General features: G+C 41.4%; 1 protein-coding gene across 2 annotated transcripts in view; it reads right to left on the bottom strand.

The window, feature by feature from the left end:
* Positions 1-4102: 4102 nt before the first annotated feature.
* The window catches only part of NKAIN1 (sodium/potassium transporting ATPase interacting 1), a 54307-nt gene continuing 32228 nt past the window's right edge, over positions 4103-26181 (bottom strand). Inside the window, exons 2-7 of one of the 2 annotated variants that reach the window (XM_040421900.1) lie at positions 14090-14227; positions 11664-11744; positions 11256-11453; positions 8766-8826; positions 7438-7519; positions 4103-5320 (exon numbers count right to left, since the gene is read on the bottom strand). In XM_040421900.1, coding sequence (XP_040277834.1) covers positions 5311-5320; positions 7438-7519; positions 8766-8826; positions 11256-11453; positions 11664-11744; positions 14090-14227 — 570 coding nt within the window. In that variant the 3' untranslated portion in view covers positions 4103-5310. The remainder of the gene's footprint in view (positions 5321-7437; positions 7520-8765; positions 8827-11255; positions 11454-11663; positions 11745-14089; positions 14228-26181) is intronic. The other variant, XM_040421901.1, reaches the window with a different exon arrangement.

The raw sequence follows: 26181 nt of genomic DNA, 5'->3' as shown, positions 1-26181 counted from the left end.
TCTGCACACTAACTTATTTTCTTTCCATGTCCGTACTGTTCACTTCACTTCAGTGGGGCCGCAAAAAAATATATACTCTGTGTGCATTCCGTGTCTGTATGTCCACATGGACGTTCTGCAAAATGATAGAACATGTCCTATTATTGTTGGCATTACAGACAAGGATAGGACTGTTCTATTAGAGGCTGTTCCGTTCCGCATAATGTGGAATGCACACACCCGGTATCCATGTTTTGCAGATCTGCAATTTGCAGACTGCAAAACATCCAACAGTCATGTTCATGAGCACTTACAGTGATAACAGAAATATTAAAGAGGAAGTATGATGGCAGACATTCACAGCAAAATGCACAAACATACATGTGGCAGAATTTACACACATATGGATATCCTGCACTTAAGTTAGTCAGAAACAAGACACATGCAGCACACACCAAGCACCCATTGGACAGATGTGGGACACAAGACACTTATACATGGCTCACATGCCACTGATGCATATGTCACATGCTGCACATATGTGAGAGAGAAATTCTATGGCACACCAATTTTGAATGATATTAAAGTGTAGTTTTATTCATTCGTGTACACATCCCATCTCTCCCAGGCGCATGGATTACATTTATGCCTAACCCTATTAAGTGTAGCACACTTAAGGGGTTTTCTCACTTCACCAATTGGCATTTATCATGTAGAAAAAGTAGTGTAATCCAGCAGGAGTGGCCATGCTTGCACACTATAGGTAAAGGTGTTGTCCTATGCGCACTTCAGCCTTTCCCTAAAGTGTGTAAGCACAGCCACCACTGCTGGATTAGACAGTGGTAATAACCGTGCTGTGTATAATGTGATGGAAAGGAGGCAATATGGACAATCACAATACATTAGTAAGTGGAGCTGGAAAAAGTACAAAGGAGAGCAACTAAACTGATAAGGGGCATGGAGGGTCTTAGTTATGAGGAAAGATTAAGATAATTACATTTATTTAGTCTTGAGAAGGGGGGACTTGACAAAAGCTGTTCCATATAAAACCCCCACAAAAAAAACAAGTGGGCACTGCCTGCATCTGGAGAAGAAAAAGTTCAGTCTCCAGAGGTGTCAAGGATTTTTTACTGTAAGAACTGTGAATCTGTGGAATAGACTATCACAGTACATAGTCACAGCAGGAACATTGGGCAGTTTTAAAAAGGGCTTAGATGAATTCCTAAAAGTAAATGACATTAATGCTTATGAAAAGGTGTAGAAATCATTCTCACTTTCTTCTGGGATTCACGTCCTTCCCTATCCCTTGGTTGAACCTGATGGACTTATGTCTTTTTTCAACTGTATTAACTATGTAACTATGTAGTAAATCTCCCCAATATGTCTTGATCCATCTAAAATAAAAGAGAAAAGAAACGTCCACACGGGCGGACTGTCCATAGACCCTACACGGAAACATCCCGTTGAGACAATGTCCAGGGAGTCGTTTGAGTCCTCCTCATGGCTCCCAGCAAGGTACATAACAACCTGACACTCATAGCATTAGTTACCGCTGCGAAATTCCAGTATTTATATACCTGGTCGCAGCCTCAGATGGCTTCCTGTCCCACCATACAGGGGCAGCTTTTAGGGAGCATTGTGTGAAAGTGGCATTTGCTTCTGCTGGGAAGGTATTGTGTGCTGCACCATGTATTGTTGACCCCACCTGCCTGAGTTGTCCCTGCTAACTTGTGTCGGCCTTGCCTCCTGTTAATTTGGACCAATCTACAACATTGGTCCCCTTTATTTTTTCCAGGACCACTTTAAGTCCCCAGTCTGCCCCAGCATCCACAGGTCTGTAATGGAAATGCTAATATATTTTTTACCTAATCCACTTTTTTTTGCAGTGCAGTATATGTCTGAGTAAAAACATTTGAACACCATATATTTGGTATGTCAAAATCTATCAAATAATACAACAAGAGAAAGAATCAAAACACTGTTTAATTCAAATATACAAAAATGGACATAATCTGAGGTACATTATAAAAGAAATCCCATACATACATTAAATTAGACCAGGGTACATTTTCTCTCATTCCTGGGAATCAGAAGGACCTGTAAGGGTATAGTCACATTTGTAGGTTTTCTAATGCAGTTTTGAAGCCTAAACCAGAAGTGGATTCAAAGAAGAAGCAACGTAATATCTGTCATTAATAGTTTTTATCCTTTAGTTTTTGAGTTTGGCTTCAAAAACTGCATATAAAAAACTGAATGTGTTGTTGTTCTTAGTCTTTTATGAGGTAACATTGCTGTGATCTCTTTTAGATGATGAAATCTATGATCCTATGTACCAAGGCCTATGGTATTCTAGCACTCACCATCACACTCTACACTCATAATGTATATGGTTTGTGAGAGCGTTTAGACTTCACAAAAACTAAAATGAATACAAACATCTCCTTCATACTAGCACACATAACACGCATACAGGAGCGGTATTGGCACATTATGGTGTCCATATTGTGCTGTATGTATGTTATAATGTTCCTACAATGGCACGGCCACTATGGCCATTACATACAATTGCAATCCTATTGCATTCACAGTGCAGGTGCAACACCAGTGCCAATATTCCCCATCATAAATGTTAAAGGGGTTGCCGCACTTCAGCAAGTGGCATTCATCGCGTAGACAAAGTTAATACAAGGCACTTGCTAATGTATTGTGATTTTCCATATTGCCTCATTTGCTGGTTTGTCTATCACAATATACACTGCTCATATCCAGGGGTTATTATGACCACCCTGCAATCCAGTAGCAGTGGCCGCGCTTGTATACTATAGGAAAAAGCACCGGCCTCTCTTGTAGCTGGGACTGCGGGAGTGTACATAGGCACTCATGTGCAGCAGCTCCCATCCTGGACACCTCGTATATGCAATGGAGCGGTGACTGTAACTTTTGCAAACGAGCAGTGTATAATGTGATGGAAAAATTAATCCAGCCAGCAAAGGAAGCAATATGGATGATAACAATACATTGGTAAGTGCCTTGAATTAACTTTCTCTACATGATAAATGCCATTTGTTGAAGTGAGACAACCCCTTTTAAGGAAGCTCAATTATTGTGCTCTGCTATTCGTCCATTTTAACATTACAGACCAGCATAATTGATTATTGATGCCTTCTTGCCATCTCTCAATTCTACCCCTGTGTTATCGACAGTGCACACACTATTACATTATGACATCATGGCCACAGAGACACCATGCTAAAGTTCTCTTCATACAGTGGTAGAAAATTCATGTCTAACAAAATAATAATACGTGGGTAGAAATGAACTAATTGAATTTGTAAATGGAATATGCGATATTGCTGTCTTGAAGATATCTATACAAACTGCTTGTCGTTAACATTAAAATTGTTACTTTCCTGAAATGTTCCAGCTGTGGCGATGGACCATAAAGTACCATTAAGGCTAAAAATGACATTTTGATTCAAACTGTACAGTAGTAGGTTTGCACATCATATATATCAAACAAATAAAAAGACAGGAAGTACATAAAGTATTCCCACTAATTTCCTCCCAGTGCCGGACAAAGTGCCCTCCAAGGGTATTGCCAAGTGTAGTTTCGTTGTCTGTTGCCTCGCTATCACCTGAGTTTGTAGAATTTACCCATCTACAACTCCTTGTAAAACAAGGGATGATTTTTATCATTTCCTTTACCAGAGGTCTTGCTTCCTAGTAAGAGTGACCTTTTAAAAATACTTTTGAGTTTAGTTAAGTGCATCCTCCTATTCATTTTCCATTCAAGGTTGTAGATCTTCATCGGAGCTGGCCAAGATATTTCCTTGCCATTGTAATAACGTCATAAAATTATGCAATTTATTTGACCAAGGATTAGTTGTTCTGTTCCTATATAAATAAATGTGTAGTAGAACAATGAGTCAGCACTGAGCACCTATTTACTAGAACCTTGTAGAAGCAGGTCTTGGAGTTGTGTTCCACCTCTTCCAATCTATAATGCAGCACCTATTGCATTCTCTACTAACTGCGAACATTGCAGAGTATTTTGAAAATTCCTATCTGAATACAGTGGTTTGAATATGTCAGGTTACATTGTAGATAGAACAACTCTAAAACATATGTACAGTTTTCTTATCTGACCATTGTTCCAACTATGTCTTCGTTTGAAGTTTTTAGCTATCGTAAATAGACATTGACAGTGCAACCACATATTTTGTGATAACCTACACATTTTTGTAATACTTAAAATGCCCTTTTGTAGCCATTTTATTTTTAGCAACTTTGTAAATACTCCCAATTAAAAACAAAATTCTATTATTTTGTGTATACACCCTTTATCCAGATGTATTTGTTTCCATGGTTACAGACTACAAATTAATCCTGATTGCTATTTGCCCTTGTAGTTGTATGCTAAGAGACAAATAAGTCTGCATAGTAACGGAATACACAAAACTGAAGGATTTCATTTTAAAATGAAGGCTATTTGCAAAGTTGAAAAAGTATGGCTATAAAAGTGCATATATACTATATATAACTCTTGCAGTTCTACAACTGACCTTGGTGCACCGATGTAATGGTACATATACAAAAAAGAACAGTAGATGCTAAGCTAGTTTGTGAAGGTACACAGTCAAATAGCCAAATAGCTATTTTGATTCATTATTGGGTCTTCAGCAATGTTCCAGAGTTGTAGATTTTCACTCGCTTCTCGGAAAAGTGCTATGACTACATGTGTGTCAACCTATAGTCCTGTTCTAGGAAGTACTACACATTTTCTGAAACTTGGTATGGTTTGACGAATTTAACGTATTGATGGGTGATAACTGGATATCTAAAATATGACAATCCCTCAACACTATATTGTTTGGCAAGGTCTACTGTTCCTCCTGAATTGAAAACAAAAAGACTTAAACAAAAACTTTAAATCTCCTCTTCATACTAAGTCTAAGAGTGGTCTAATTGACATGGATTTTCTTTTTCTAACAAATAATTTTGTATTATCTACCTAACCTCTTGGGCTGCCATTACTACCTCTACTTTCCAGGGATCAGTGTTTGACACATAGCTAGTTATGATGAAACCAGCCAACGCATACCACTGTACTGCCAGTCATTGCAATCCATATTTAAAAACATAGTTGCAATGCTAAATGCGTGCAACCAGTCCAGATACATCTGAACATTGCTACTGCTGTGTTAAGGTGTTTTAAGGCATTTCGACCACTGATCAGGAATATAAGTGGGGAACCTAAATGAGATGTGAAGAGATACAGGAAGGGCATCGACTGGGTAAAATGTGTAGTGAATGAAGACTCATGGAGTAGCTCTAGCCAGGCCTGCAGAAAAAAAAGACATATAATGTTTTTAGTGAAAGTATAATATTGATTATAGTTTCAAGATATACAGGTGAAACTCGAAAAATTAGAATATCGCGCAAAAGTCCATTTATTTCAGTAAAGCAAATGAAAAGGAATTACATTAATGCAGCTTAAAATTTGAATTTTGTGAAAAGGTTCAATATTCTAGGCTCAAAGTGTCACATTCTAGTCAGCTAATTAATCCATACCCCCTGAGCAAAGGGGACCTCAAAATTGTGACTTTGGGGTTTCATAAGCTGTAAGCCATAATCATCCAAATTATAACAAATAAAGGCTTGAAATATCTCGCTTGGCATGTAATGAGTCTCATATATTAGTTTCACCTTTTAAGTTGCATTACTGAAATAAATGAACTTTGCACGATATTCTAATTTTTTGAGTTTTACCTGTATATGAGTAGGATTGCATGCAAGAATTTTATATAATAGTAGAGTAGACAGGAGTGTAGCTAAAGGTTCATGGGCCCTGATACAAAAGTTCAGCTCCCCCAAGCCCCCCCCCCCCCTTTGCAAATCCTCCTCACAGCCATCCACCCACAACCCTCTTAACTTTCTGCTGCAATGTGGGCAATGTTTGCTTTACACCAGAAAATACAGAACTATATGAAATAAATACAACACCCTAATAATTACCTTTAAAGCAGCTAGAGGTACAGTGTCACATACCAACCGGGCAAATAGTATTAAACAGCATCAAGTTCTACCAGAGTGAAGGTTATTGCCTACATGCCTGGTGGTCTAGGACAGGGAAAGGGTTATTATCTGAATTTCTGGTGGTGTAGGGTAGTGAAATGGTTAGTGTTTGCCTTAATGTCAGAAAAGTTAATGTTAGTATACCTTGTGGTCTAGGGCAGTGAATGGATCAATATCAGTATTCTCATTGGTAGTCTACAGTAATGCACTGAGATAGTGGAGCTCTGTACTAAGGAGCCAAATTGACTCTGTGCAATGCCATATGGACTCACTAGTACTGTATTACACAAAGCAAACCTGAATTATTACTGTATTTATTTAAGAAACAGCATTAAGGCACGTAGGTACTAAAAATAAAGGGGTTCTCAAGGAATTACTTTTTATCTAATTCTAATGCACACAGCCTGCCTCCTGAAACAGAAAATTCATACTTGCTCCCCGACGCTCCTGTCCTACACACTGCCTCTGCTGTGTCCATTTTCTGGTCTCCAGAGTGTGTACATTGTAGCATCAGCAGTAACGTGGCCACAAGCAGCACATCACTTTTGAGGGCAGTCATTGCCCTTGCAGTGCCAGATGTAAACACTCCAGGACCGGAACATGGACACACCTAAGCCAGCGCGGAGGACTGGACTGACAGTGAGGAGGTAAGTATAAATTTTCTGTTTCAAGAGACAGGCAGTGGGCATTAGATAAAAATAAATTATTCTCAAAAAAACCTTTAAAACGCTGAGAAACCATAGCTATGCTTAAGGGTCCATTCACATGTCCGCAAAATGGGTCCGCATCTGTTCTGCAATTTTGCGGAATGGGTGCAGACCCATTCGTTTTCAATGGGGCCGGAATGTGCTGTCCGCATCCGCATTTGCTGATCCGCATTCGCGGATCCGCACTTCCGCATCCGTGCTTCTGTTTCCGCAAAAAAATAGAACATGTCCTATTCTTGTCTGCAATTGCGGACAAGATTAGGCATTTTCTATTATAGTGCCGGCAATGTGCGGTGCGCAAATTGCAGAATGCACATTGCTAGTGTCCGTGTTTTGCGGATTCGCAATTTGCAGATCTGCAGAACACTTACGGACGTGTGAATGGACCCTAAATGTATCCAGTCATATTATAGGGTATATGGATCACTACAATTGGAGTGGAGTAGTCAAGCTCTTGTCGAGACCAATAAGGTCAATTTCTGTAATACAGACATGTACCCGCCTTAAATTGCTGGTGTGCGACTGACACTACTGCTTTCCTTGTTTTGCTGTTGAACATGGGTGATGGTCCTTCATTTTGAAGAAGGGCTTACTAGATAGTGATCTAACATTTTCAGAACAACGAGCTAGAAATATCTCTCGAAACGTTCATATAAAGCAAATTTAACACACGCACTTGTAGAGTGGCTGCAACTGGAGGTGTGATGTCTTCATGGGAGCCTGATATCCGTAGGAATCATAGGAGCCAATGAAATCAACTTAATAGAAATAGACAAGGTAGACGTGTAGTTAATAAACAATATTTAAATGGATTTTTAAAAATTGTAAATTAAACAACCTATTAGTTCAGTGTAGATTATTTTTTGAAGCTCTAATATTTTTCTCCATTGTGCTTCACACTTTCTTATGTTCATGTGATTGATGGTCCACAATGTAATTATCCATCAGTTTTCTTGGAGTGTTTTACCTTTATGTTTTTGCCTTCAATATACATAGGCAATTACCTTTTTAGTTTGCTTACTACAGTTACTCATGTATCAAGGTGTCATCCAACATTGTAATCATAAAAAACTTGGGACACAATTATGTTCCTGCCAGGGTTGCTTTTAGCCCTAAACAAACAATGCAGTTACCCAAAACTTGAATGCTGTATAATGTGGCTACTCTGTTGTAGGGGCCTCCACCATCCACACTAGAACTCCTCTGTCTCTTCCACACAGCCAGAAGGGTCTGTGGCATGTAGAACCCTCCATGTAGACAACCTCTGCTGGTAGTGACATTGTTGTGGCCCCTAATACCAGTAGGTTTACATATCTTCCGAATCAATTTCATATCATATTCGCATATGTAATATATGAACAATTGTGTGATGTATGCCATTTTTATTAATACAGTGGCCCTGATGTATCATGCCTTCACTCCAGAATTCTGACTTCAGACAGTAAGAAATTAGGGCTTTTGCAACTTTTTGCCTTTTTACACCACTCACTCCAGCTTTGAAATGTGGGTGTAAAAGTGGTCATGGTTAGCTATGCTAATAAATCAAAAAAATCACAAACCAAAGCTTTCTAAGACAAAAGTGTTAGGTTTAAGGATAAGTAAAATTTATCAAACATTTGATAAATTCCCCATAATGTATGTAATTACCATATATATGTACACTTAATGGAAATATAATTTATTAGCTGTATGACAGAATCATATGTGCTCTATACGGCAGCATCATTTAAACAGCATATGGTGGTATGATGTGTACAATGTATGGCAGTTTAATTTATGCATCGTATGAAAGTATTGCTTATGCCAAGTATTTGAGCACAAACTGAGAAACAATTATTCTAGTGTGTGACCACATTTCAGAGGTACTCCATCTTTTTCCTGACAAACTTGAGTTGTCGTAATAAAATGACATATTGCATAGAATAACTTCTTTCCTTTGTTGCATTTTGAAAAGTTCACATCTCTCCTTGTATATTATGAAGGCACTTTATATACAATACTCACAGCTGTCTTCTTCATCCATGAAAACTTTGCTGACATAACAGGCATACACAAAGCCAAAGAGCTGTGGGTAGGCAAAAACAGGAAAGAAAAATTATGGAATATGAATAAGGAGGACACATTTTTAATTTTTCACTCAAAATTTAATTTTCATATATGTTGTTGCTGCTGTGGTGATAATCCATAATCACTAATTATTGTGTTCACATACCACTTGTTTAATAAGATTCCGTCCATAGCAACCGTTCCTCACAAGACTTCTTTCTGATAATCTTCTAAAGATAGCCGCTGATGCCCTTACACTGAGGCTAAGACCGCCCTCCCTAACTACCCAGAATTACTTAGGATCATCTCGGGAACCCGCAGCCTTACCCCAACCAATGGTCTTTTCCCACAGTTAAACACGCCCTCTTACTCCTGAGTGCGCTTGGCGCTTTATTAGTCCCTAGAGCGGGAATTACATCGCTCTAGAAGCAAGTCACTTCAGCGGTCGAACGGGAGCGCGCATGCAGCATTCAGGACTGCCCACTGCTAAGTCCTCCGTCTTCTGTATATAGAAGATAGGAGACGAAGGACACCTAGCAACGCTGTTTTAGCCGCACCACTGAAATGCCTGGGGGAGCAAAGAGCAAGCTGCAATTACTAGGTAATTCAATACCTATTGAAAAGTATTGACTAGGGAACTAAGGTGTACTTAGTGAGACCAAGCCAATTACTTAAAAAAAAAAAATGACAGTTACCCTTTAATTTGTAAACTTAATGGCTTTGGGAACATTATGAAGTACTGTACCTTTAGTTCTGCTTGTAGGCTAAGTAGCTACTATATAAAACCTTATGTCCATATAACCCACAATCACAATAAGGCAAATTAATATTTGCACTTGGGATGGTTCTTTGCATTTTTAAAGGAGGTCTCTGGGAATTATTGAAAATGGCCACCAGCAACCAGACCTAGAATGTGAGCAGGACTGGTTGCCTCCATTTGCAGCTGTCTAGGGAAGTGTGTGTTAGGACCTCACTACAAACTATGCTCTGGCACTTGCATATACTACATATTAGTCAGTGTTCCTGTCAGGCTGCTCATCCATGATGGCATATCATAGGGAGGATCGCAATTTAAAAAATTCCTGGAGAACCCCTTTAAGCACTATAACTATCACATTTCACATGGGCTGAATGACACTATACATGAAAGCTATTGCTAAAAAGGTGTTTTAAAGTGTTAACTATAATGTACCTTTTATTAGTACCAGTTAAAAATAAGTAATGTATCACAAATTAATGAGAATGGAGGACACTTCTGCTGGTTAGTAATGAGAGAAGCTAAGAATGTGTGTTTGTAATGTGTTTGTTTCTGCTGTATGAGCCTAAGTCCCCTAATGCTAAACCCTCAGAAATTCTTACCCTAATAGATCATCAAGCTGCTACCCTATTAAGGACGACCTAACTCATCAGAACTGACCCTCTCTAGGACCTCAAACTTTTTGCCCCTATGTGTTAATCAGGGGGATAGGAGAGGCAAAGTGTTAGTCATATGTAGTAAAAGAAAAAAGGTTAAATAAACATGGATGGGTGGCTGTATGGACCAGAAGCATGTCAGTCTAGCACACTGGGTCCAGGTCCAGGATGCACCGTATTTAAATGAAAGATGCACCCTAAATGCCAGTGAGGCACTGCGTTTTACTGCAGGTCCCTCCCTTATTGCCCCATTAGTCACAAAGTCAGAAGGGAGGCCCCTCCTAGGCTGTCTAAAAGGGGATAGGTTCATTCCGGTATGGCTATGGTGATAACATCATTTTCAGACATCCAATGAGAGGCCTCCCTGCTCGCTTCATGTTTTTGGGTTGCTCATGAGCTAAAAACGTATTTTCCATAGGGGTGGAATTGAGTTTATAGCACCAGGATTTTCTAACTGTGGGAAGCACATCTGATCTTCCCTACACATGCCTAATACATGTCTGATCCTTGAATCTGGTTGTATATCATGTATATGAGTTACAGACATTTTATAGATATTTCCTATGATATATAGGAAAAATCTGAATGCAAATATCAAATATATTTTTGTAGTTATTTTAGTTGGTATTTGCATTTGATACACTGACCCCATACATCTCTGCTCTCTTCACCTCAGATAATAACTATTTTATGGTTTTAATCAAATGAATTCAACTGTTATGTTTTAAGGCTTTAGTTAGATACACAATTATGACCCTCACTCTTTTCAAAGTCTGATTTTTATACAAAAGCAATGGGAGAGTTCCTGCTGAGAACCTTTGTCTTTGTCACTGTTGTTTGAAGGGGTATAGGAAGCGAAAAATAGCGAGGCAGCAGTAACAATTTTCTCTAATTTAGATCCCTCTTGGACATTGCAGGCATTACTGAAGAATAATTATGGGGTTTGGGAAATTGGCAGCAATTATAGTCAAGTCCATAATTAATAATGTTGACCTCCAAAGCTAAAATGGTTCTCATGGTTTCATTCATACTCACTGCCAGGAAGATCTGTAGTGCACTGCTCAGCGCTTCAATGTAGGGATAGTCGAGAAGACAGCCAGTCACTGTGACCATGTGATGATCTGCCAGTGACAGAGGTGGTGTACGAACAGGTGTCACAAGGCAGCCCGGTCCATTCTCCATCCACCATGACCGATGCAGGGAGGTGTTAAAATTCATTATCAGGTCCCTGTGCTGGAAACAAATCAATAACACAAATTACTCTAGATTCATGCAATGTTATGTTTCTGTGCAAGAACTGTACATATAGATCCAAGAACAAGGTTTTTTGTGATCTCACAGGATGGCATACGATCGTATTAAACCCAGTGATATCAAATATAGAAATGCGTTATATGGCGATAACAGAATTTAACATCCTAAGGATGGTAGATAATGTCTTACCTGTGATAAATGCCCCACTTCCAAGTAGAAACAGATTATAAAGGCATTCCATGCCACCCATAATGCCAGCCATACAGAATACTGCATAAAAATAGAATAGATAGAACATGAATGGCCAACAAATACTTACAGGGATATTTATCAAACTGTTGTCAAGTAGAACTGGCTTAGTTGCCCATAGCAACCAATCATATTCCACCTTTCATTTTCCAAAAGAGCTGTTAAAAATGAAAGGTGGAATCTGATTGGTTTCTATGGGCAACCGAACTTCCAAGTTGAAACCAAACTCGACTTTGGTTCCGACTAGTACCTCAGAACCGAAGCCGAATTTGGTTTCAAGTTTTAAAGTGGTTTTCCAATTCCAATTTAAAAATCAACTACCGAAGTTATTCAATGAAGTCATGAGCAACCTTGTGTATAACTAACTATGGCTCATCGGAGCCCATACATTCTAATACTGTACGGAGACAAATCTCCGTACAGTATTATTCCGAAGTTTTGAACAAAGCGACTTCGGATGAAGCATCCAAAGCTTGCTTCGCTCAACACTATCTATGACCAATGGGAGACAGTAAATAACGTAGGGATATTTAATAACGAGTTATAAATTATAATTTTCATTGGTGAGGTTGAACTATGAAATGTAAATTTTATTTTTCTGACATAGCTCTTATTTACCATCACTAGTATGAACAAAGATACAAAGAAATCTACAAACATGATTGTAGTGATAGAAACATCCATCTTATAACAATTCCTCTAATCGACTATCACTTACATTAATTGGTGGGGAAAGGAAATTGTAATGTATAAATGTCCCACAGAGATAAACACTGTCCAGAATCCAGAATCTAAAGCGGTAATGCTGTGTTTCTATACAATTGCCTGTGTAAGTGAGGATATCTATATCATCAGGGCATGGAGGGACACATCACAAGAGCATAGTGGCCACTCAAGGTCTGCTGCAGCCATCCAGTGTCACTGCAGCAGCCTGTGACTGGCCTTCACCCTCTTGTCACCAGTCCTGCAGGGACAGGGAATATAGTCTATTTTAAAAGTTAAATATATGACATTTATCATATGAACGTTTTAGGCAGTTTTACAAGCACATAATCCTGGAAAACACAATATATAAAACCAAAAAGGATCAGGCCATGTTAGTAAAATATTTGCATTAGTATTTAGTATTAGTACGTACGGTATGTAGTCCTCGCAATCTGTTCCTTTTTGCACAAAAACACTGATTTCGACCTGCTTGCCATTACATCATTTATGACACATTGCTATGCAGCACTGAGGCAGATTTACTAGTCCGGTCTAATAATTAGACTAGACAGTCTAAATATGTGCCAGATTTATCACAGTGGCAAATGCAGACCATGCAACTGCTATGGGGCCCAGCGCAAGAGGGGGCCCAGTCTTAGTTGGGATTATCCCCTCTTCTACTGAAGGTGAAAACTTGGTCAGGACTCTACCCTCTAAAGCAGGATGGCCAACCTGAGGCTCTCCAGATGTTGCAAAACTACAACTCCCAGCATGCCCGGACTGCCAACAGCTATCAGCCTACAGCAGGGCATGGTGGGAATTGTAGTTTTACAACAGCTGGAGAGCCACAGGTTGGCCATGCCTGCTCTAAAGGAACAACTTTTGGCAAATGAAGCAGTGGAAAAATGGCCCAAGGGTCATTGAAAGGGGTTTAGGCGAAACCCTTCTGTCCTGTGTGGGGGGCCTGGTTTGATCCTTGCTAGGGGGCCCTTACTTCTCTGTGTTCGCCACTGTCTATAAGACTTACTTTATGTCAAAAAAGACTCTGGAGTCATTCTGGAAACCTCACCCACGCCCCTCTTACTAAGCCATGCCCACTTTCCTGTAAAGCCACACCCACTTACTGAGCGAGCCACAAAAAGTGTCTAAGTTAATAAAGTGGCAAACAGCATTTTCATTGTAAATCCACCCCTCTGTGTCTAGGTGTTTTAAAGGGTTATTCCAGGATTGACTTATCTTTTATATTCCGGACCTGTGGAGGGAAACATGCTTACCTGTTCCCCGCTGCTCGGCTCCATTGGTCCCAGGCTTTGTTCCCTGCATGTAAATTTCCAGGGGTAATATGTGCTGGCCTCAGTAGTCACATCTTTCCAAGTGGCATGTCACTGCAGAATCACGTACCGCTTGGGGTCACATTGCAGCTGAGGTCAGTCATTGGCTGCAGCAACGCATGTGACCCTGTCCATGCCAGAGGTTTACATGCAGGTCAAAGTGCAGTAGGGGGTAGGGTGGAATTTACAAAATAAGTCAATCCTGGAATAAACCTTTAAGGTACAAAAGAAGTTTATGATCAATTGCAGCTATGTGTATTTTATCTACAGTATATTCTAAAATAGTGCTATTTTTTTACATAAAATCTTATAGGCAAATATATTACTTACCAAGATCAAGTATCTAGATCTGTAATGTAAAGTGCCGAATATCCCCAGGATGACAGCCATAATGTGCAGGAAATTGGCTAATATTGGAGCCCACTGGTAGCCGAGGAAGTCAAATATTTGCCTCTGTAGAGCTGCTGCCTGTCATAATTGAATACAAAAATCCATGAAGTACATGGTCAGTCTCTCAAGGCAGTAAAGTGGCCAAACATTATGATTTGATGGGCTGAAGGGAACAAAGTGACCTAATGATGATTCACAACTGAGCATTTCATTCAATATTTATGGGGCCTTTCCCCTGGCTTTAAAAATGCTTTTGAATGAGGGCAACACGTGCATACTTGAAAGGGATTATAGATGATGCTGCAAAGGGAAGGGTAACATGAGGGTTAAAACAATACTATCAATAATATTGAAGAAGCATAGGGTAATTAAAAAGCTTTTAACCTCAGAAGCTTGCCGTTTTAATTGGATTATTGAACAGAAAATATTCAAGCACCAGAAATGCACTCACATATATTTGCACGCAGACACATACAGGACATCTTAAAGTATCATACCCTTATAATTCTCTCATTAGTATTCATGCAGTGGAATATTGTATTCAAAACAATTATATCAGATTGGAAAAAAATGTCTGATAGATGTAGCTAAATCCTCATTTTTCAATCCAAGACCTTTGATGGTGGCCTGAAATAGCAGGAGAGGAGGTAACTGTGCCTATCTCCATTATGGAAACAGCCAAGCATGCGTCTGAGAGATGCCTGGGGTTCACTGCATTTAATGCATGATATTACATGATGCCTTGAAGTTTTCCTTGCACTCCTTATTTATTAAGTGGTTGCCCAGATGCAACATACCAGATACTACCAACCACTCTAAGACTGAATGGATTTATCAGTTGTAGGAATTTCTACAACAAAGCTGCTGTGTGTAAATTTGTTAAATTCCTGATCTTCTAAATCTGCCCTGGTCAACTATAATCTAGGAGTAACAGCAGCTCAGCCAAGGGGGCTGTCTCAATTCAGCAAATGGCATTTACGTTAATACAAAGCGCTTACTAATGTATTGTGCTTGTCCATATTGCCTCTTTGCTGGTTTGATTTATTTTTCCATCACATTATACACGGCTCATTTCCAGGGGTTACAACCACCCGCAATCCAGCAAAGCGTCGGCCTATGCACACTACTGCGGTCCCAGCCACCATAGAGGCCAGAGCCTTTTCTTGTAATGTGCAAGCACTGCTTGTTTTCGGGGGTTACGACCACCCTACAATCCAGAAGCGGTGGTCGTAACCCCTGGAAACAAGCAGTGTATAATGTTATAATGTGATGGAAAAGTGAATCAGGCCAGCAAAATCACAATACATTACATTATAAGTGCCTTGTATTAACTTTGACTACATGATAAAGGCCATTTGCTGAAGTGAGACAACCCCTTTAAGCACTAGACTCATAGAGTGGGGCCTCAAGTGCTAAAGAACGTAAAGTAAATATTGCTTCTACTCTGTTGTATCACTCATTACAGAGTTCCAAACTTCCTCTAGGAATATCAGCACAAGTATTGTGTATCTGGAGCTTAATGTCATGGGTTTCCTTGGTCAGGCAACTGCACACAAACCAAAGATCACTATGCCCAATGCTTAGGCTCAGCTAGAGTGCTGGAAAGGATGCTGCCACTGGAGCAGAGGAAACATTCTCTGCATTGAAGAATTACATTTCACTTACTGTCAGTCTAAATTTGGGTTTGGAAGGTGTCCAAAGAATGCTACCTATTGCTTTCATAGTACCTGCAATAAAATATGATGGAAGAGGGATAGTGGTATGTGGCTGTTTTCTAGGTTTAAGCTAGAAAACAAAATACTGTAGGTGGGCTGTTTTAAAATTCGTGGTAAGATGAGATCCATAAAGACTTGGTTTGAAGAGTTTGTGCAGGATTCTCGAGTTCTTCCACACCAAAGCCCTGTCCTCAACCCCTGTAAACACATTTGGATGAATTGGAACACCATTTGCAAGCCAGACCTTCTCATCCAACATCATTGTCTGACCTCACAAATGCTCTTTTGACTGAATGGGAACAAATCCCCACAGAAAGACTCTATAATCATATTGAAAGATATTATAGCCTTAAAATGTGACCAACTCTCTATTTACACCTATGATTTTGAATAGAATGTCCATCAAGCTGATAGGTGTATAGGAAAATTTTATATTAAATTAGAAAATAAGCACGTGCTATCAGACATTTTAAATGACACTGAATTGATATGTATAATTACATTTGCAGACATATTAGATAAGCCTTCCAGCCATAGATGCAAAATCTAATAGTGAAATTTAGTAGAGCACTGAAATGAAACATCTCCAAGTCTTGGTGAGTATTCTAACAATTACTGCAGCAGTATGGGTAAGTGGAGAGCCATGGAGGAGTCCCAAAATGTGGAAAAGGGTCACCTATGTATTAGTTGACATAAGTCCACCAGCATGTGGAACATTCACACTGCACGATCCTCAATGATATAGTTAATACAGAAACAGACACAATTTATTCTTAAGGGTTCTACAGTCTTAGTACTGACCCTTATCTCCACACTCCTTATATCCTTGCTCTTCTCCTTGCTTTAAATTGGAGACAAGTAGTGATTGAGATTGAAAAGAGTGAAGATGAAAAAAATTAACTGGCGGGTGAGTGGCTTGGCCTGCACCTAAGTTGGCCGCTTAGTGTGTGAGCTCTGGGACCCGCAGCTCCTTTCTCTCGCCAAGCGACTTCACGAGCGACTTACAGCACGTTTACCTGTTCGGATATGGCAGCGAAACAGATAGGGAAGAAAAAGGGCACCGAATAGTAAAGGCTTGATGCCTCTGGAACACTTCTCTATGGAGAGGAGGTGAGCAAAGATGGCGCCGCTGAGAGACCATGGGTGCTCAGAGCTGCCCCAGCAGATCTCCCGCTGCAATGAGTAAACCCTGATGCGGCCTCAGCCCCGATCTCCTCCGCTGCCCAACAATTCTCCCTGAATGGCGATTGGGACTCGTCTTTCTCATGCGGGACCAAGGGAGATGATAATACGGGTCGCAGACATGCAGCCTTACACAGGCCTCAACACCCTTCGGCGCCTGGAGGGAAGGGCGGCCATACCTCCACTCCCATAGGGGACCAGGATTCAGCATTTGCTAGCCCCCAGAAGCAGCGACAGTACATGCACGCTGCAGACCAGGGTATTGCCTCTTCACTCCCTAATACCCCTATATAGGATACTGATATTTTCGTTCCAAATCTCAGATAAGGCGGCCTCTGAAAATACACTGAAGGACATGCTGCTGGCCCTGCGTTCTTCCCTACATAAGGACTTTTCCAAACTTTTGCTGCCGCTGCACTCTGTGCTTAATGATTTAGTGGACAGAGTCTCCCATGTAGAATCCAAAATGGCGTCTTTTGTTGGGGTGCATAATGAGCTGATGGACTCCCACAATTCGCTGGATGACAGAGTGGACGCACTGCAGGCAAAATTGGTGGCGTACGAGGATCGTAACTGCAGAAACAACATTAAATTCTGCAACATCCCAGACACAATTCCGGGCTTGGAACTTCGGGCATACCTGCAACAGTTAACTAAGGTACTACTCCCTGCTTGTGCTGACTATGAACTCAGCATAGATCGAGCACCACCCAATATCCTGGACTTAGTGCCTAGGGATGTCTTGGCCAGATACTCCTTCTATCATGTTAAGATGAAGCTTATGGAAATTGCACGTAAACAACAGCCGCTACCTGAGCCCTATATCTCCTTGAAGCTGTTTACAGATTTATCGGCTGCTACCTTACAGGCCCGTAGATGCCTTACTGCGCTCACAACTATACTGAGACAACATGCTATACCATACCGTTAGGGATTCACCACCAAAATTCTCATCAATAGGAAAGGAACTTTCCATGCAGCTGCCTCGGTGGAAGAAGGCAAGGTCCTCCTGACCAAATGGTGCATCCTATAGAAGAGGACCCTCCAACAACCAAGAGCGCCTCCCCTGCAAGAATGGATGCGGAGTGGCATGTAGTGCCCCATACCCGGAACTAGTCTTTTTCTTACATCTTTTTCTTTTTGCCTTTTCTCTGCAGTTTTATGTTTTGGGCGAGGGAGATGGCAGAATTCAGCCTGAGCTAATTGTGTATGCTTTCTGTTTTCACCCCCCAGTTTGACAGGTACCTACATATGGAACTATGCTTAAGTTCATGGTTTGGGTACGACTATTGCTTTACAGTGGTTTGCTCCACGTTTATTTTCTCTGTTTTAACTTTGCTGCTCTTTATGTAGACATGTGTTCAAGTGAGTGTCCTTACCATGCCATGCCTGCTGATGTAGCTAGACAGCCCCATCAAACTGTGAGATCTTGTGCCAGCTTATATTCATATTCTTTTTTGTAACTAAATATGGTACTTAAGTGGCTCTCTTTAAATGTGAGGGGACTGAATAGCCCTTTTAAGCGGTCTGTAATGTGGCAGGAACTGAAATCCCAAAACTGTGATATTGCTTGTTTGTAGGAGACGCATATCTCATCCTCCAACCCACCAAGCTCCACCACAGGGACTACCCTCTTATCATTCACTCATCCTTTCCTAAGAAAAAGAGAGGAGTGCTTATCGCCTTCAAAGCTTTAGTGGCAGTCCAGATATACCAAACCTGGATTGACCAACATAGCAGATACATAATTGTACATTGTCTCATCAATAATCTGAATATACCCTAGTGAATGTCTACGCGCCCAACTCACACACAGAACGCTTTCTTCGGCGCCTGCTGTGTAAACTGCAAAAAAATGCAGAAGGGCAACATGGTGATTCTGTGGTGACTTTAATGCCATCTGTAATGCCTCCCTAGACTCTACTGCGGCCCTTCGTCCCGCAGGATCTTGGTGGCGAAATTGGTATGGGGCCCATGATCTGTATGACATATGGCGTCTCCTGCATGTTAATGAAAAGGATGACACCTTCTACTCTGGGGTCCATAAAACCTACTCTCAAATATATGTTTTGGGGTGGGCAGATCCCTTATAGACAGGACCTCCACTGTACAAATTGATCTATCCAGTGGTCATACCATGCTCCAATTGTGTTGACATTATCTGAATCCCCCTCTAGAATTTAGGATTATGTGTGGAGACTCAATACTTACCTCCTATACATGCCGTCTTTCAGCAGGGAAGTGGAGACTTCCCTTAAGGAATTTTTTAATTATGAATTACACCCCAGAGGTTCAGTCTTTACTTTATGGAACTGTCATAAGGCATATATGCGGGGAGTTCTCATTAAACAGAGTAGTTTATGGCACAAGCAAAGGGATAAAGACATCCAGAACACTATGCAAACCATCCAAAAGCTCGAGTCATTGAAGAAACAGACCCTCTCTGAGAATCACTTGACAGAGCCTCTCTAGAGCAAGGTTGCATTTGAGAAACCTCCTCATGTATACGTAAGAGAAATCCCTTCGACCTCTCAAATTCCAATACTATGCACAAGATTAACAAATTTGGAGTGCTCCTAGCGAAACGGCTCAAGTCCCTAACATTAAAATCGAGGATACAATGTCTCCATTACCCCACAACAGGGGAACCCAGCTTCTGCCCCTAGAGATATAGCCAACGCTTTCCGAGACTACTATTGCCGCCTGGTTGTAGAAATCCAGCTCCACTTTGATAAAGGAAAATACATTTATTTTGCTTGCGGTAAAATCTCATCCATCAGTTACAAAAATAGCAGTCTTGTCTACGCGTTTCGGGCTACCAAAGGACAAATTTCAGCCCTTCCTCATGACACAGTAAGATATTAAAAATTAGACCTTTTTAAAGGGAGGGTGCACCTGTCTTTCACTAATTGTTTCACAGGCCTGTAACCGCCCCCAAGAAAAGGTGCCACACCTTCAAATAACTCTACTCATGAAAAATAAAAGAAAAAACACAAGAAAGACATTGAACCATACATATACATAGTAGGAAATTGCTATGCAAAGAAATAGATATGAGGGGATACACATAATGTTTTATGAAAATGCACACAACATTATGTTACTGAAAAATAATGGAGTGTAGTAAAAGTCATGTTGCAAACAGGGAAAAAGATTTCCTAGAAATATTCTCAAAAAAACATGAAATTGTTGCACACAGAAAATAAAGTGTGAATTATTACTGCAGGATCAGATCTAGACGTTTATTTAGGCCGTCTGGTTGGCGTGTATTCAAAGAAAAAATCCAGAAAGATTCTCTATTTAATAGTTTCCTTCTATGATCTCCTCCCCGTTTAGGCAAGAAAACTTTTTCTATGCCTTGTACCACCATGTCTGATGTGTCCCCACCATGGCAAATAGCAAAGTGCAGACTAGCTGCAGATACATTGCGATTGCTATGGTGGGGCACATCAGAGATGTGTTTCCGTATTCTGGACTTAATTGCATTGATAGTACAACCCACGTATTGAATGTTACATTTTTTGCATGTAATTAAGTAAACAGCATGGGTTGTATTACAATTAAGATATGCTTTCACTGGGAAAACTCTATTATTTGAGGCTGAGACAAAGGTCCTTGGATATTAACATGTGTGTACAGCAAATACACCTGTGGTGTCCACACCTGAAACTCCCCTTGGTCCTAAGCCAGACTGGGTTGCGATTTTTTTCTCCTCCTGATACAGGCTAGGGCTGACATAGTTTGCGATGGTGGGGCGCTCTTCTGGCTGCACATTTAACCCCATCTGCAACTATGTCAGTCCATTCTTTATCATGTGCCAGGACAGGGAAATGTTTTTTTACTATTTGGCATATCTGCAAATACTCCGTGCTATATTGAGTTACAAAGAAATGTTTGTTTTTATTTGTCCTGCCACTAGCATTGATATTATGATTTTTATTTTTATATTCTTTTTACCTGTATTGCATGGTGAACCCTCTTCTTGTGAGGATTTTTCTTGTCTAGGATAAAGGAGGGATCCCCTTTCAATGGTTGAGACCTGTTGTATAGCCTCCTCTACATGTTTGATGCCATAAGCTCTTTTAACCCAGTCTATTGGAAATATTTTTTGCTTCATCAAAAAACTTTTTTCTTCCGTGCAAATCCTTCTTGCACGTATTAATTCCCCCCTGGGTATATTGGCAGTTACGTGTTTTTGGATGACAGGATGTCGCATATAGTGTGGTATTCCCTGCCATAGGTTTTCTATAGGTGCAGGTGGAGACCTGACTGGTGGAGGGCCTATACAATTTAGGTGAGGATCGGAATACTGGACATAAACTCCTTCCTGGATGAGATTAACCTCCCCCAGCTGCTTCCAGATCAATTGGACACCCTTAACAAGCCAATATCTCCTGAGGAAATAATAGTGGTGATCGCTCGCTCCCTCTTAATAAGGCTCCCGGGTCCCGACGGATTTTTCTTCCCTATACTACAAAAAGTATGGCCCTCTTCTCATTAACATCTCATCTCCTTCTTGTGAATTCTACAGCAATGGAATCAGGCTCCTTTTCACCAGAAATGCTGGAAGCACTGATAGTTACTATCACCGAAGCTAGGTAAATCGTCCTTACAGACTACCAGCTACTGCCAATTTCACTACTGAATTGTGAGGTTAAAATCTATGCAAAGATTCTAGCGAACAGACTCTTGTCAATCATCCCCTCATTGATTTCGATAGATCAACTGGTTTTGTATCGGGGAAGACAGGCTCCGGATAACACCAGGAGACTTCTGTCACTTCTGCAACTTGCAGAAACCTCAGGTACCCCGACTACATTCCTGACGCTGGACGCCGAGAAGGCGTTTGACCGAATAACTGGCCTTATGCCTTCTCGGTGTTACAGAAATTCGGGTTCACTGGCCCGATTTACTCGGCCATTGCTGCACTATATTCTAACCCCTGTGCCAAAGTTTTTTACCAACAGGGCTCTATCTACTGCTTTTCCCTGACAAATGGTGCCAGCTATCCTCCTTGTTTTTCGGTGCTATCTATTGAACCCGTGGGCAGAATTAATCCCTCGGGACCCGGATATATCGGGCATCACAGTGGGACCTAAAGAGCACAAGCTTGCACTTTTTGCGGATTACATTTTGTCATCTGTACCAACACTAGGACCTCCCTTCAAAGAGTATTTAGCCTATTAGACACCTTTGGCCGAATCTCCTACTACAAACTGAACTTAGGTAAGTCCCAGAGCTTACCGGTAAATATTCCCCCTGCTCAGCTGTTGCAGCTCAAAGACCTGTTCCCTCTAGATTGGCAACGAGAAAGTATATCATACTTAGGAATCCAGTTAACCTACCCCACGTCACGGACGTTCCTACACTAATTTCCCCCCCTACTCGAGGGACTGCAGGAAAGACATCAGGGACATGAAGTCCTGCCTGATCTCGTGGTTTGTAAGAGGAAAAATCTATGGCACACCACTTATAATGATATTAAAGGTTGTAGTTTTATTCATTCATTTGAACACTTTGTGTCACATTACATCCAATATTATTTCAAGGCATAGCATGCTATGCCTTGAAATAATATTATATGTAATGTGACACAAAGTGTTCAAAATGAATGAATAAAGCTACAACCTTTAATATCATTATAAGTGGTGTACCATAGATTTTCTCCAACATATTGACTTGTTTCTCTATGAGCACCCACCTCCAAGAAGGTGGGCAGATCTCAACAACCAAAATTGATCTCGTGGTTTGGCAGGGTGGGAGCGTACAAAATGCTGTCCAAGCTCCTTTACCTATCCAAGTCCCAGAATCTTTCTTTGGTAAAGCTCGAAGACAAATGATGGATTTCATTTGGGACTCTAAACACCCTAGAGTGGCATACCTGACTCTAACCATGCCTAAAACTAGGGGAGGACTGGGGGTACCGAACCTAAAACACTACTATAGAGACTGTCAACTAGACCAACTAGTCCACTGGTGGCAAGACTCTGAAGACAAACATTGGGTCTTGATAGAGAAGACCTCGCTTAACCTCTCTGCCCTTCGCTCCCCACTGATAGGGATGGCATTGGGGTTAGGTCTATATACATCCCCCCTGTCCGCGGTGCAGGTATCTGTAACAGCCTGGAAAAACTATTTAGACGTGTCAGTTGATAGGGGGACCATACCTGCATCCACCATATCTACAGCTTGCTTGACAGACCATGTCCCGGGACTAGATCTCCAGACCTGGACTACCCAGGGCATTAAAAAAATCCCAGGATATGATGAGTCCAGACAACATATTGTCCTTCTCCTACATACATGAGACCTACCAGATTCCCATAGGGAATTTTATAAGTTCCTTCAGATTTGATCTTTTCTGGGGAGAAATGAGGGAACCTTACTACACATCCCTAAAGTAGCCCTAAGATACCTCCATGAGGGATTCCCTAGGGGGGGTATCTCTCTCTTCTATAATCTCCTCGTCCAGGGAAAAGAATGCGACAAGCCATCTACTTTGGTGAAGTGGGAAACCGACCTGCAAAAGACTTTCTCATTTGACCAATGGCATACTCCCTTTCGTACTATTACCACTGCTTTCCGCTGTGTAGCACACCAGGGAGCAATATTTAAAACCAGTCTGAGATGGTACTACACACCCACCAGACTCCATATAATGTTCCCTGCCTCGCCTCCTGACTGCTGGAGAGGATGTGGAAGTAGGGAATATCTCCTTCACATACTGTGGTCCTGACAGGGCTGGGACAAGGCCATTTGGTGCCCAGGGCGAAGATGGCAAACTGCCCCCCCCCCCCCCCCCCCCCCCCCCCCCCCCCCCCCCCCCCCCCCCCCCCCCCCCCCCCCCCCCCCCCGTTTTTAAGAAAGAATCAATGTTGTTTCAAAACAAGAATATACTTAAAGCAATAGAACAAAGGACTGTGGGACTTTGAAAGTCACAGACACTATAAAGTTCCCCCCCATCATCATGTGCCAGTATAAAGTCCCCCCCATCATCATGTGCCAGTTTTGTAATAAGCCCCCCCAATGTGCCAGTAACACTATTGTAAAAAAAAACACTTATACTTACCTAAGTGTCAGCGATGCGATGCAGCCTCTTCCTGTGTCCCACGCTGTAATGTAAGGCTCAGGCGGCACGATGACGGTCATTGCGCCGGCCTCTGATAGGCTGCCGGCCTAGTGCCTACAGCCAGGGGCGTACATAAAAATCACTGGGGCCCCATAGCAGGAATCTAAATTGGGCCCCCATTCCCCTTTTTATAGGCCCTCCCTTTGTTCCATGAACTATTCCTGCTGCTGCGTTTTATAATTTATGCCATCAGGGCCGGAATGGGATACAAAACAGCCCCTGGCACACAAAAGAGGTATAATATATGCAGATGTATATTATATACAGGCAGTGTAACAGTTATGTTGAGGGTACGCGGTATAATAGATGCAGTGTGTACAGGTATATAGTATATTCCCTAGTGTTCTGATATGTGAGGGTACAGGGTATAATAGATGCAGTGTGTACAGGTATATAGTATATACAGCAGTGTACTGTTATGTGAGGGTACCGGGGTATAATATATGCAGGTGTATACAGTATATACAGTAGTGTAATATGTGAGGTACGAGGTATAATAGATGCAGTGTGTACAGGTATATAGTAAATACAGCAGTAATTGACACCTCGTACCTCACATATCAGTACACTGCTGTATATACTATATATCTGTACACACTGCATCTATTATACCTCGTACCTCACATATATAGTATATACAGAAGTGTACTGATATCTGTACACACAGCATCTATTATACCTCATACTCACATATCAGTGCACTGCGGTATATACTATATATCTGTACATATTGCATGTATAATACTGTGTAATATATGCAGTGTGTGTGCTGATGTATATATATATATATATATATATACACAGAGCAGTGTATGATGTGACACATAGAAGGTATAATACTGTAGATGCAGTGTTTATAGAAATATGTGGTCAGGTTATGCATTATAGTCACTGTGAGATACATGAGGTAGTGGTAACTGTCTGAAGTAGTATACATGAGTGAGCAATGAAGTAAAAACAGGGCATGGAGGGGGGGGGGAAATGATGAAAAGTGGAGGACCTCCTCTTACCTCTCCATTCCAGTCTGTATGGATCAATACAGAGCTGCTTGTGAACTTTTAATACTTGCTGTTAGGGGTTGAAGGACCTGTGATGATGTCATCACAGGTCCTGGCAGATGTACCTTTGAAACCTAGGAACTACACCATTTTTGGTGCAGTTCCTTTGCTAGATTCTGCAGGACCTGTGATGTTGAAGATGATGTCATCACAGGTCCTGGCAGATGCACTGTTCTAACCTGGGAACTACACTTTACACTGTGCAGTTCCCTTACAGGACCTGTGATGACATCATCAAAGGTCCTTAGCTTTAGAAAGGTAAACAGGAGTAATTAGGGGGCGGGGCCTCTCCTCCACTTCGGTGCCTGCCTGCAGCCTATCAGAGGAAAGGGAAGGGACACGCCTCTCCCTCCCCTGCACCTCCGCTGGCACAGACAGTTTACAATGGAGAGCGCGGCTGCTCACTTGGGGGGGGGGGGGGGGGTCATTTTAGTTGGGGGGGCACATGGGGGGGCACAGCATGATGTAGGGGGGGCCGTGGCTGGCACTTCACCTGCGCCCCCCTCCTGTCCGCAAATGGTAGCGCCCAGGGCACCCGCTCCTTCGGCCCCTGCCTTGTACCGGCCCTGGGTCCTGACCTAAGATTTCCCCGCTGTAGAACCTTACTAAAGCTCTGATAGCTGAATTTACCTCCCACAGACTAGAAATAACACCAGAGACGGTATCGTACTTCTGTTAATCGATATCGACAGCATAGCTCGCCCGTATGGAATAGTGAGAACTCATATACTTATGGCGACTAAACTGGTCATAACCCGACATTGGAGAAGCCCCCAAACTCCCACCTTAACTGAGGTGGTTGATCTGGTGAATTCCACTTGTATGTACGAGAAAATGTTCTCTACACAGCAGTCCTCCATGTCAAAATTCCACTCTATATGAATGGCATGGATGTCAAGTTGCTGGTATGTGACCTAGCTGATCAATCACTAGCGGGGACTAGGCCTT

The sequence above is a fragment of the Bufo bufo genome, chromosome 3, assembly GCF_905171765.1.
Source record: "Bufo bufo chromosome 3, aBufBuf1.1, whole genome shotgun sequence".
Taxonomy (NCBI): domain Eukaryota; kingdom Metazoa; phylum Chordata; class Amphibia; order Anura; family Bufonidae; genus Bufo; species Bufo bufo.
The sequence above is the reverse complement of the archived record's forward strand: the minus strand, read 5'-3'. Positions and strand labels throughout refer to the sequence as shown.